Source organism: Pongo abelii, chromosome 8, assembly GCF_028885655.2.
Source record: "Pongo abelii isolate AG06213 chromosome 8, NHGRI_mPonAbe1-v2.0_pri, whole genome shotgun sequence".
Lineage (NCBI taxonomy): Eukaryota > Metazoa > Chordata > Mammalia > Primates > Hominidae > Pongo > Pongo abelii.
This window is the reverse complement of record NC_071993.2, coordinates 53,197,077-53,210,534: the sequence shown is the minus strand read 5'-3', so window position 1 is coordinate 53,210,534 and position 13,458 is coordinate 53,197,077. Positions and strand designations below refer to the sequence as shown.

Sequence of the window (13,458 nt, the reverse complement as noted above, 5' to 3'; positions counted from 1 at the left end):
GAATAAATGATAAAAATGCTCATCACATTTCTTAATTTTGTGTATTTTGTGTTAATTTTCAATTTTCCAAATATTTGCATTATTCATTTAGGATTCTGTCATCTTTGTTTAGGTGTCAGCCTAAGTGCATCACTTCATGAATATACACATTCTCATGATGAATATGCATGATCTTGCCATTTTATACTAAATCTGCTGTAGGCTAACATTTCACATTTACACAATTTAGAAAAATCTATAGGCAAAATCTGAAAACAGCCCATTCCACTGGTTAATTTCTTTCTACAAAGTATAAAAAGATGTTTCTTATGATGATGCAGTAATAGAAAGCTAGTCTGTATTCAGTAATAGAACTGCAGTCTGCTGCCATTTGTTTTGCCAAGTTAGTACTGTATAAATTTGGAAAACATCAGATTCAAGTTTTGTATGTGCTCTTTTTCTACAAGATCTGTAAGCCATAGAACTTTTTTTTAAATGAGCAACAAGAAGTAAAATTAAATATCTTGAAACTTATTTCTACTTTATAATTTTTACTTTTTTACTAATTTATATTTTTCTTGCTGAGAGCAGGCTTTCTAAGTAACTCTACATTTTGGTTTTTAGAAATATTCATTTTCAATTTCATTTTCACATAAATAATCTGGTCGTTAACACTTTGAATGTTTTCTTTGTCCATTTCCCAAGTGCTATGGTTCATGAATTGTTTTTTATCCCCTTTACTACAGGGTTCCCATAATGGTCAGTGGTTATGAACAGTAGTTCATAAAAGGAATACACATAACTATGAACAAGTGAAAAATAGCCTGGCCTCAATAATAATTAAGGAAATTAGGCTAGGAGTTTTGCCTGTTACATTAGGGCATGTTTTTGGTAGTAATAGTCAGTGCCAACACAGGTGTAGTGAGACAAAGAGTGTTCCTATGACACTGGAAAGAGTTTAAATTGGCACTGCCTTTCTAGAAGGCAAATGGGCAGATACATTCCAGGATCCAAGTAATTCCATGCCCTTTGACCCATTCCTGTGGTGCTGTCTTTAAAAACTTACGAGAAATGATGTCACATATTGAAGGATATTCATATTGTGATATGAAAAAGCAAATGAGGGAAACAACTAAATCCAGCATTAAGGAAATAAGTAGTTTATAGTATACCCACAGGCAGTACGTCTCCATTAAAATCATGTAATCCGAAATAATTTAGAAATGCTCACAGCATAGTGTTTTTAAAATCAGGTCCTAAAACTACAGTAAAATCCTGATTCTGAACAAAGTAATTTATATGTTTATACAAGAAAGACAAAAATTATCACCATGTGGTATGATTAGCTAATTTATTTAATTGTTTTTTGTACTTTTCCATTTCCCAAGAATCCTACATTGAATATTTTTAAATCTAAGAAAATGTTTTTCCTTAAAGATAGGCAGAGGTAGCATGCCCTGTGTAGAAATTAGGGTGGCATCTCTTCATCAATCACTTCTAACATATTGCTAGCTCCCCAGCTTTCAGTTGTGAGTTGACAGAGTAAAGATGATTGAGCAACATCAGTGATGTATACTTTTTATTCCTCAACAAACTTTTTTTTTTAGTGCTACTGCTGTGGGTTGTAAAATACCCCTTAAAGCATTGCTCTGATACTTTCTAATTCTGATCATTTCTAATTGACCATTGGAGCAGAAGCTTAGAGGCAAGAAACCTCTGAGTAAGAAGGTAATGGCAAACTCTATCTGTGGATCTCAGTATTTTTTGCAGTCCACACACCTGAACCATGTACAGTTTCATACATGTGAGAGATTTATTAGTGACTTGCTCTGAGCAGAGTGTGTGAAGGTGTGTGTTTTTTGAAAAGAAGATCTCTGCCGGGCGCGGTGGCTCAAACCTGTAATCCCAGCAGTTTGAGAGGCCGAGATCAGTAATCAAGAGGTCAGGAGTTCAAGACCAGCCTGGCCAACATGGTGAAACCCCATCTCTACTAAAAATACAAAAATTAGCTGGGCGTGGTGGCGGGAGGTTGCAGTGAGCAGAGATAGCGCCACTGCACTCCCACCTGGGTGACAGTGAGACTCTGTCTCAAAAAAAAGGAAAGGAGACCTCTCTACCCCACCACCTGGGGACATCATTGGACAAGCTCATAGTCAAATTTTACTTGATCCAATAATACGTCAGTGGGGAGTGAGGAGGGAACAGGGTTGCTCCTTTTTTTGGGAGGTGAAGGAAAACGGTTTGAGTTTTTTAACTTTTTGTTAGGAAAAATGCCATCATATAAGAAGGAAACACAGTGGTATAGTGAAGCCCCCTGTGCCCTTCTCCCAGCTTTGTTATCAGCATTACATCATTCTTGTGCCATCTGTTCCTCACCCCACCTTCATGATGATGACCTTCATTATAGTTGTTTTGGGTAAAATTGACAGACATTGAATCACATGAATACAGCCGTACAATTTTGACCAGTGATTATACCCATGTAACCCAGGAATGTCAGCCCCATTATGATGTAAAACATTCCCATTTCTTTAGAAAGTCCCTTAGGCCTCTTCCCAGTTGGAGGTGGGAGGGTTTTGTTTGTATTTTAATATTCTCAGAGTGCCTAATTAGTTTGTGTGTGTGTGGGGTCACCTAGCTAATGCTGTGAGCTGAAAAACAAGTCTGAGAGAAGATAGCACTGTTGTTCATCTCAAAATAACCCATCACAAACGCCGAGCTTTCAATTCATTCAGAATATTTTTTTAGGAATAAATCTTGTAAGGTGAAAGTGCTGGGGAATATGTAACAGATCTTTTCTTTAGAGTTACTGAAATGTAAGATGTCTGCTTTTTCTCTTGTAAAGAATCCTCATGTAACTCAGCGTTTCATTGTAGTAGAAGGATTGTATATGAATACTGGAACTATTTGTCCTCTTCCAGAATTGGTAAGCAACCATGTTCAGCCGTAATTTTAATATTTGGACTATTTGACAGATGTGCCTTTTGTTTATGACCGCTTTTAGTGTATAACATCTGCGTTGCTTTCACATTAGGCCTCATAAGCATGTTTTGCTCAGATTAGGGAAAAAGAACAACACTGAATGCCAGTGCTGGCCTTCAAAGAGTAATCAAGACTGCTCTGTTGCCCAGGTTGGAGTGCAGTGGTGTGAACACAGCTCACTGCAGCCTTACCCTCCTGGGCTCCAGTGATCCTTCCACCTTAGCTTTCTGAGTTAGCTGGGACTACAGGTACATGGCACCACACCTGGCTGATTTTTCCCTTTTTTGTGGAGTAGGGATCTCACTGTGTTACCCAGGCTATTCTCAAACTCTTGGGCTCAAGCGATCCTCCTGCCTCAGCCTGCGAAAGTGCTGGTATTACAGGTATTAGCCACCACACCTGGCCAAAACTTAGCTTTAGCTTTTTTTTTTTTTTTCAAGACAGAGTCTTGCCCTGTCGTCAGGCTGGAGTGCAGTGGCCATCTTGGCTCACTGCAGCCTCCTCCTCTGGGTTCAAGCAGTTCTCCTGCCTCAGCCTCCTGAGTAGCTGGAACTATAGGCGTGTGCAACCACCCCCAGCTAATTTTTGTATTTTTAGTAGATACGGGGTTTCACCATGTCGGCTAGGATGGTCTCAATCTCTTGACCTCGTGATCCGCCCGCCTGGGCCTCCCAAAATGCTGGGATTACAGGCATGAGCCACTGCGTCGGCCATACGTAGCTTTTAAGATCCAGCTTTATTTAGGCGAAATCAACGTATAAAGTACACCTACTTTAAGGGTAAAGTTTGATAAGTTTTGACAGATGTATATACATCTCTATCACCACAGTCATCACCACCACAGTCAAGATACAGAACATTTTTGTGTAAGACAATGTTTATCCAGAAAGAAAACTTTATCCAGAAAGCTTCCTGATGCCTCTTGGTGGTGCGTACCCATGTTGGCCCCAGACAGCCATTAATCTACTTTCTATTCCTGTAGATTAGTTTTACCTTTTGTAGAATTGCATATGAATGAAAGCATAGCTTGCTTTTTTGTTTTTTTTGTTTTTTTGTTTTTTGTTTTTTGTTTGAGATGGAGTTTCACTTTTGTTGCCTAGGCTGGAATGCAATGGCACGATCTCGGCTACCTCAACCTCTGGCTGCTGGGTTCAAGCGATTCTCCTGCCTCAGCCTCCCAGGTAGCTGGGATTACAAGCATGTGCCACCACGCCCGGCTAATTTTGTATTTTTAGTAGAGACGAGGTTTCTCCATGTTAGTCAGGCTGGTCTTGAACTCCCGACCTCAGGTGATCTGCCCTCCTTGGCCTCCCAAAGTGCTGGGATTACAGGCGTGAGCCACCACGCATGGCCAAAACTTAGCTTTTTAATAGTGAAAGCAACATAACTGTTTTTAGAAACCATGACCATTGAGATTTCCTTTATTGAGGTGAAATTCACATAACACAAAATTAACCAATTTAAATTGTACAGGACAGTGACATTTATTGCATTTACCATGTGTGCAGCCATCAACTCTAGGTCAAAAACCTTTTCATGACTGGCAAAGAAGACCTCAAACCCATTAAACAGTCGCTCCCCATTTTCTTCTCCCTCTAGCTCCCAGCAACCACCAATCTGCTTTCTGTCTCTATGGATTTACCTTTTCTGGTTATTTCCTATAAATGGCATCATATAATATATGACCTTTTCTTTCTGGCTTCATTCACTTAATGTTTTTAAAGTTCATTAACATTGTATACCATGTAACAGTATTTCATACCTTTTTAATGCTAAGTTATAGTCCATTGCATGGATAATACCACGTTTTGTTTTATATGTTCATCCACAGATGGATATTTGGGTTCTTTCCACCTTTTTGCTATTGCGAATAGTGCTGTTGTGAACATTTGTGTACAGGTATTTGTCTGAATTCCTGTTTTCAGTTCTTTTATGTATATATCTAGCAGGGTAATTGCTGGATTATATGGTAATTCTGTGTTTAACTTAATAAGGAACTGACATACTGTTTTCCACAGCGATTGCACCATTGTACATTCCCATCAGCTATGTACCAGGGTTACAGTTTCTCTACATCTTTGTCAGCACTTATATTTTCTAGGGGTTTTTGTTGGTTTGTTTTAGCCACCCTATTGAGCATGAGGTAGTATCTCACTGTGATTTTGAGCTGTGTTTCCCAAATGGCTAATGATGCTGAGCCTCTTTTCTTGTTTTTTTGTTTGTTTGTTTTTTTGGCCATGCATATATCTTTGGAGACATATCTATTCAGGTGCTTTGCCCATTTTTTAAATTGGGTTGTTTGTCTTTTTGTTTTTAAAAGAATTCTTTGTATATTCTGGATACTAGATTTTTATCAGATACATGATTTGCAAATATTTTCTCCTATTTTGTGGGGGTTTGTTTCATTTATTTGATACTGTCCTTTGACACACAGTTTTTAAAAATTTTGATGATGTCCAATTTATGTGTTTTGTTGTTGCTTGTGCATTTGTGTTTTATTTTAAAATCTTTGTTTAATCTGGCTGGGCACGGTGGCTCACGCCTGTAATCCCAGCACTTTGGGAGGCCGAGGCGGGTGAATCATTTGAGGTCAGGAGTTCGAGACCAGCCTGGCCAACATGGTAATACCCTGTCTCTGCTAAAAATACAAAAAAATTAGCAGGGCGTGGTGGTACACACCTGTAATCCCAGCTACTCTGGAGGCTGAGGCAGCAGAATTGCTTGAACCCGGGATGTGGAGGTTGCAATGAGCCGAGATCATGCCAGTGCTCTCCAGCCTGGGCAACACAGTGAGACTCCGTCTCAAAAAAAAAAAAAACTTTATTTAATCCAAAATTATCAATATTTACTGCTATGTTTCCCCCTAAGAGTTTATAGTTTTCAATCTTACATTTAGGTCTGTAGTTCATTTGAGTTCATTTTTCATATGCGATGATGAAGAAGTCCAATTTTATTCTTTCACAAGTGGTTATCCAGTTTTGCCTGCATCATTGGTGAATGTTTCCCCATTGACTGGTCTTGGCACCCTTGTTGAAATTAATTGACCATAGATGTGTGGGTTTATTTCTAGACTCTATTCTGTTTCATTCTTCTATATGTCTGTCCTTATGCCAGTACCACACTGTGTCAATTATTGTAGCTTTGTAGTGAGTTTTGAAATCAGGACATGTGAGTTCAACTTTGTTCTTTTTCAAAATTATTTTAGCTATTTGGAGTCTCTTGAAATTCCATTTGAATTTTAGGATTAACTTTTCCATTTCTGTAAAAAGTATTGTTGGGATTTTGGTGGGGATTGCATTGAATATGTAGTCACTTTGGGAAGTATTACCATCTTAATGATATCAAGTCTTCCAGTCCTGAACTTGGGATTTTTCCATCTATTTAGATATTTCCTTCAGCAATGTTTTGTGGTTTTTAGTGTACACGTCCTGCACCTCTTTGGTTAAATTTATCACTAAGTATTTGATTTTTTTATGCTACTATAAATGGAATTGTTTCCTTAATTTCCTTTTTAGATTGTTTACTGCTAGTTTATAGAAATACAACAGATATTTGTGTATTGCTTTTGCATAATGTAACTTCTGCTGAATTTATTAGCTCAAATAGTACTTTTGTGGATCTTATTCTATGTATAAGATTACACCACCTGTGAATAGAGATAATTTTACTTGTTTCTTTTCAATTTGGATGCCTTTTATCTTTCTTGCCTGATTGCCCTGGCTAGGACCTCGACTACAGTGTTGACTAGAGGTGGCGAAAATGAGCATCTTTGTCTTGTTCCTGATCTTATAAGGAAAGCTTTCAGTCTTCTACCATTGAGTATGATGTTAGCTGTGAGTTTTTTATAATAACCTTTTATCAGGTTGAGGAAGTTCCTTCCCATTTTTAATTTATTGAGTGTTTTATCATGAGAGGTTGTTGGATTTTGTCAAATTTTTTTTTCTGCATTTATTGGGATGATCATGTGGGGTTTTTCCCCCTACATTCTTCTAATATGTATGTAATACATATTTGATTTTTCCATGTTGAACCACCCTTGCATTTGGCCATTGAGATTTTAATCTAGGAGTCTATTAATTGAATAAGGATTCAAAATAAGGGTTCCATATGTTATTTTTAAATGTTTTCACTATTTCTGAGGAAATCTAAATATATTTTAAATATCAATAGAAGAGATGTATTTGTTTTCTTCTTTCTGTTTTTGTAAGAGTGTCAGCGGTTGATAGAATAATGGGAGGGAGGTAGTGAACCAGAAGGTACTAGGACGTATATTATAGGGCTACAGTAATGAAGCAGTGCTGATGGACAGATACAAAACTAAAGATGAAGTATAGGAACAGCTCAAGTGTAGATAAGCACTGAAGCTGGGCATGGTGGCTCACACCTTTAATCCCAACACTTTGGGTGGCGGAGGTGGGAGAATCACTTGAGCCCAGGAGGTCAAGGCTGCAGCGAGCCATGATCCTGCCACTGCACTCCAGCCTGGGTGGCAGAGCAAGACTCTGTCTCAAAAAAAAAAATCAGTATTGTGCTGTCTGTTGTTAAGTTGAATTATTCTAGACCATCTAAAGGACAATTGATTCTCATCATTCACCCTACTTATATTCTATAAAGTTGCCATGAACACTGGAATAAGAAATACTAAACTATTGCTGCTAGGGCAAATAATTGGGTTAGGTTCCTCTGCACCTCTGGTTACAACATTTTCATCAACCAGTTGACACAAAACTTGCTTTATGTGTATTTTTGTTTAAAGGTGTCTTATTTAATGTCTGTTGATCCATTGCACTACAACTCATGCCTGAACAAAGCTTCTCTAACACACAAATTTTCTCCATAAGGGACATTACAGCACTAGGAGTAATAGACGGCACTTTAGCATGACACTTGGGGGCCACTCTAAATAGCAAAATCACCAACAAAACACAGAAGTCCAAAAAAGTGGCAATAAATAGGCCATGAAAAGGATACTTTTTCACAGGATCAGAGCTGAAACAGTTGCCTGTTCACCTTCACCTGGGAAAACACGTGTCAGGTAATTCAAATTCTTCACAGCTCTGCACATGCACATATCTGTGATGACAGGAAAAAAGTATTGATTTGGAGGTTGCAAATAAATTGTAATAAGTAGATGAATTTGCACGTATAGAATTCACAAGTATTGAGAGTCAGCTGTACATACTTTTTAATCTTAATTTTTTTCTTCATAATATGTTCTATATGGTGCTAATCATTAGTATTTTAACCTTTATATAACACTTAGGTTAAGTTAAAATACAAATACAAAGCAAGAATCTTCCTGGAGGAAAGCCTTTCATTTGGAGTCCTAGGAGAGCATGGCCGAGGAGTCACTGAACACTATGGAATCAATGTAAGTTCCCCTTTTTTAAGAACGTTTCCCCTCTTATAGGAGACATAGGAGACATGTAGTTCCATTCTGCTAGGCATATACTTTTATAGGCACAAGACAGTGCTCCTTATCAGTTTGAAGGGTCATGAAACTTTGGTGTCTGTCACCTCAGTGAGCCCAGGATGAGTCTAGTCAGCCAGACCAGGGAACCCCATCTTCCTTCTGAACTTATAAACTCAGAGTGGGTAGTCATGGTTTGTGCTCTGTTTGCAAAGTTGCATTTGAATTGGCTTTTAGTGTCTCTTCTGTAGAAATGGTTAAATTTTGCCTTCCAATTATTTCTTAAAATCATTAGGAATTTCCTGTGTAGTTTTTTCAGAAGTGTTCATGATGGCAGAGAAAGGATACTGTTTCTAGTATTTAAAAATCTGTATTCTATATAACTTGTTTGTGGGAGGTAGATACAGTTATGCGTGTGTGTGTGTGTGTGTGTGTGTGTGTGTGTCAGTGTGTGTCAGAAACACCACTGGCATGCATTCAGCAAAATCTCTTAAAGTCCCAAAAAGAATGAGGTGTCATGTTACCTTTTCTGAGGGAAACGGACCCAGACTGCCCGCAGTGCCTAGTGGGTTTTGCTCCTGGAGCCTCAGGGCAGAGGAAGTCAGCCAGTCTTGAACAGCTGTCTTACCAACCACCACGGGAAGAGTTACAGAAAGCTTTTTCTCCAGAACATGCACATAAGAGCTGTGCAACCTGTGTTACAGAGCTGAACTGTAAAACGTAAAATTGCCTTACATTATCGACATCCCACTACCATATAGTCCCAGAGAAAAATGTAGAGCAGAGTGAATATCCCGGGAGGTTGGATGGAAGCACCTCCTCCAAGGCAGACTGACATTCAGCAGTTACGTGCACCGAGGAAGTAAATGGAATAAATGGAAAGGTAAATGTAAGTGTAATTCAAGCAGATTTAGCAGTATACTACAGCCTTTTTTAAGGCATGAAAATTTTTATGGAGGAAAAAACTCGAACTTCACTGTTGTAGTTTTGTGAATGCTTCCAGCAGTTGTCACTGAGGAAATACTCACAAGCGCCTGAGAGTAGAGAGCAGAATCTACGGGCTTTATTTGGATCCTGATTCAAACAATTGCTGTTAAAAGAAAATTTGGTGAGACAATCAGAGATATTTGAACACCGAATATTTGAATATATTTAACATCAAATTTAAATTTAACATTTAAAAATTGTTGTCTTAAGTATGATACTAGTTTTGTGATTATATTTTGAGAGAGTTTTTATCTTTTAGAAATACACAGTGAAATGTTTATAGATGAAACCCCGTGAAGTCTGGGACTCACTACAAAGAAATGATGAGGGTGGTAGGGGATATAGGTGAAGCAAGGTTGTCCTTGAGTTGATAATGTTTGAATCTGGATGATGGGGATTCTTTGTTCTGTTCTACTTTGTTCAGGCTTGAAATTTTTCATAATGAAAGGTTTAAAAATGCTTTTTAAAAAGAGCAAGAGTGCAGAGTTTCTCAAAACTCTGCTGGATCTATGAAACACTAAGGAAAACACTAGCTGTGTTCTGACAATCCATTAACATGGCCATCAGTAAGTAATGATTGAATGCCTACTGTGTGCCCAGAATGGAACTTGGTGCTGAGGGCTGGACCCAAAGATGAGGACTGAAGGAGTTCTGAGTGGTCAGAAAGATGTAGGACTCAAAGCCCATTAGGTCATTAGAGCACATTAGGTTCTTCTGCTGTCCAGTTGGTCAAAAATTCCATCGCCATGACGTTTGGATAAATTGACTTATGAAATGCTGAGAGGCAAACTGAATACAAGAATAAAATGCTCAAAACTTCGATAGGCTTGTTTTTATTTCTCAGTGCCTCCCATGAAGAAGGGCGGCTAGACAACTGTTTTAGCGAGGAAATAGTCTTATTTTGTACCTGTGACTACGTTTAATATCGAACAGCTTTGGGTTTTATCTTCTTATAATTTATTTGTCTTTGCTGTGAGTTAATTTGTCATGTATAATGAAATGGTAAAAATGTGTAAGATGAGACAGTTTCAGAGATGGGCCATGAAACTACAGTTCATTCAGCGATAGATGTTATATGGTTTATTTTTTATTTTCATGTAGATAGGTAGTTTGAATCCAGATATTAACAGACAGTTTAATGCTGTTAAATTTTGTCTCTAGGCTTGAAGTTGGCCTTTTTTTCTTTAAATTGTGGAATAACTGTCACTCCTCCTTTTCCGGCAGATTGATGATATTGATCTTATCAGTGCTAACATGGAGAATGCACTTGCTTCTATTGGAGGTTTCTGCTGTGGCAGGTCTTTTGTAATTGATCATCAGGTGGGTTCTTTTTAAAAACAGGAGCTAAAACTGAAACTAATTTCTCCATTGGTCACCTCAAAATATAACTTCGAAATACAAAATTTTACTTAATCACACAATTTTTATTTAAATGTCAATTTTTAAAGAATCACTCAAAAGATTTCTCTTTAGAAATGATCTCTCATTTAACAAAAAGTCTTGTTTCTGTTACACATATAATGTTTATTTATGGCTGGATCTTACCCCCCTCACCACATGTACACACTGTTTAGTAGTTGTTCTAGAGAACCGATGCCTTTCAAATGTTTACCTAGAAAGGACAGAGAATGTGTATATGTCTTCAACTCATTTGTTTCTTCTCAGCGACTTTCCGGCCAGGGATACTGCTTTTCGGCTTCGTTACCTCCCCTGTTAGCTGCTGCAGCAATTGAGGCCCTCAACATCATGGAAGAGAATCCAGGTATAACCCTTTAAAAGCCCAAGAAATCAAAGAGATTTCAGGTTACATTAGTTGTGTTACTGATTTACTTACTGGAGAAATTATTTGCCAGACAAAACTGGTTTGCAGTTACATTATATGGCATTCGTAGGAAGAATGGCAGTGAAGAAGCTATTCCTGCCCCAAGGACTTGGGGTCAGAGCTTTTCTCCTGTGCTTGGAGCCAGAGCCAGAGCCAAAGCAAGGCTAGCTCAGATAATGGGTGGAGATGCTGGGAGGAGGAGGGGCTCTCAGCCAGTTCTGGGCCTAAACGTTCCATTGGTGTAAATAAGCCAGTCTTTATTTGGTTAATAGTTTTTTGAGAAATCAGCTGAAGCATGCTGCTTTTTTATCTGTGCAATTTTATAAATATTGTGAGTTTTCGCCTTTAGCCTTTGAATCATCAGTTGGTACTGAGGCCAAGCCGGGTTTACCAGCAAAGAACTTACTCAGTGGGAAAAATAAAAAGTCTACTAAGAATTTAAAATGTGGCCTTTGGCTACGACAGTGCCACCTTTGCAAAGCTTAAAACGGAAAGGGAGCAGCAAGCCCTACCTAGTACAGTATTTCTGAATCTTCATCACTGATACTAATTCAGAGAACCAGAAAATGTGTGTCTCTGTGCTCATTCATATGCTTGCTTCTCAGATGGCCTGGCACTCCTACCTTCTGATCAGATACTTTAGTTTTGGGATTTTCCTTTAATAAAAAAGGAAAATATCAAGAAATATTGTAAAAATTACTTTACTATAGTTGATTTTTTACCAAATTGTTTATGATAAAGAAATAAGCAATAAATTTGTACCCTTTGATTCTTGGCCAGATTAGGATCTTGATGAGAGCAAGAGGCATTGATTGCTCTTGAAAGCATCATTCCAGGTGTGTTGAAAGTGGGATAGTGAGGTGAGAAGGGGCGGGTTAGCACCAGAGAGAGCTTGGGCCTTCAGGGGAGTGTGGATTCCTGGCTCTGTTAGTATGTAGAAGGATTTGTAGCATTTTAAATTGATGAGCTTGATCTGGGTCTTCAAAAATATTTTTAGGTTAGTACTATCATACGTTTCAAATAGACTCTCAAATGTATTTTTTTCATCTAGGTATTTTTGCAGTGTTGAAGGAAAAGTGCAGACAAATTCATAAAGCTTTACAAGGGTGAGTTTTATATATTTTCAACCAACATAAAGTTTATCTGCACCACACTTAACAACTAATGGAAAGTTTTAAATTTAAATTTAAATTTCCAACTAATGGAAAGTTTTAAATTTAAATTTAAATTTCCAACTAATGGAAAGTTTTAAATTTAGGCCTGGGTCAGTTTGACCAAATTGCAACTAAGAAACCAAAAACTTAGTTCACTCACATTGGTTTATTTGTATAAAACCAGATCATCTGTTTTAAAGAATCGTGACTTTGTTTTTCTGAAAATGAAACAAACTCATTAATAAAATATTACAGCAGTACAGAAGATAGAAAGATGAAAATAACAACCCAACATCTTACCACCAGAAATAACCAGGGTAAACACTGAAGCATCTCTCCATGTCTGCACACACAGGGATGCCATTATATATTATGTAATTAGATGACTGGGTTCATACCATCTGTATTACTTTTTAATAAATTACTAAGTTTTAACACAAGAAAAAGAAACAAGTGAAATTTTATCAGTGTTTCTTTTTTTTTCTTTTTTTAAACTACACAAGAGTCACTCTTTAAGATTCCTCTGTAGTTAAAAAAAAAAAAAAAAGATCGAGGTTGGTGATTCTCCAGGCACATTTCTGGTCTTATAGGAAGTGATTTCACATTGCCCGGGGTCTTTCTTTTTGCCTTTCCTAAGGTGAAGCATGCTTTCTTGGTCATGAAAGTCCTATCTCTGTTCCAGATATGGAAACTGGAGACTTAACTGAAAGAAAAGGACAATTCATAAATGAGTACATCACAGCTGTTCCAGATAAAGAAGGGGCAGAGACAATTAAAGTTCTGGGTGTGTCTGTGTGATAGTAACAGCAGTTCTTGCATGATTTATGGTAGAGAGATATATTTGTATTGGTTCCAGTTCCATTGTTTGTGAAATATTAATATGCCAACACAGCCTAGCATATTGGAGTCACTGGAAATTCATCAGTGCTAGCCTTATATGCCCTTCACTCTATGGTGTTAACCTGCCTTTTTCTAAGTCCAATCTCCACTTACCCCAGCTCTATCACACTTTTTCTTTCCAAAATTCCTAATCCTCTTGTCTTCACTCCCCTCACTTTTAGCTAACAGCCTGGCCTTATGCTGTCACTTGGGACTCTGTCATATTTCCTGACAAATCTACACAC

At 37.8% G+C, this 13,458-nt stretch overlaps 1 protein-coding gene across 1 annotated transcript in view; it reads left to right on the top strand.

The window, feature by feature from the left end:
• Positions 1-13,458, top strand: part of LOC100436909 (uncharacterized) — a 69,564-nt gene that overhangs the window by 46,159 nt on the left and 9,947 nt on the right. Inside the window, exons 6-10 of the mRNA XM_063727231.1 lie at positions 2,825-2,905; positions 8,225-8,332; positions 10,583-10,678; positions 11,024-11,120; positions 12,232-12,286. Of these exons, the coding sequence (XP_063583301.1) occupies positions 2,825-2,905; positions 8,225-8,332; positions 10,583-10,678; positions 11,024-11,120; positions 12,232-12,286 (437 nt within the window). The remainder of the gene's footprint in view (positions 1-2,824; positions 2,906-8,224; positions 8,333-10,582; positions 10,679-11,023; positions 11,121-12,231; positions 12,287-13,458) is intronic.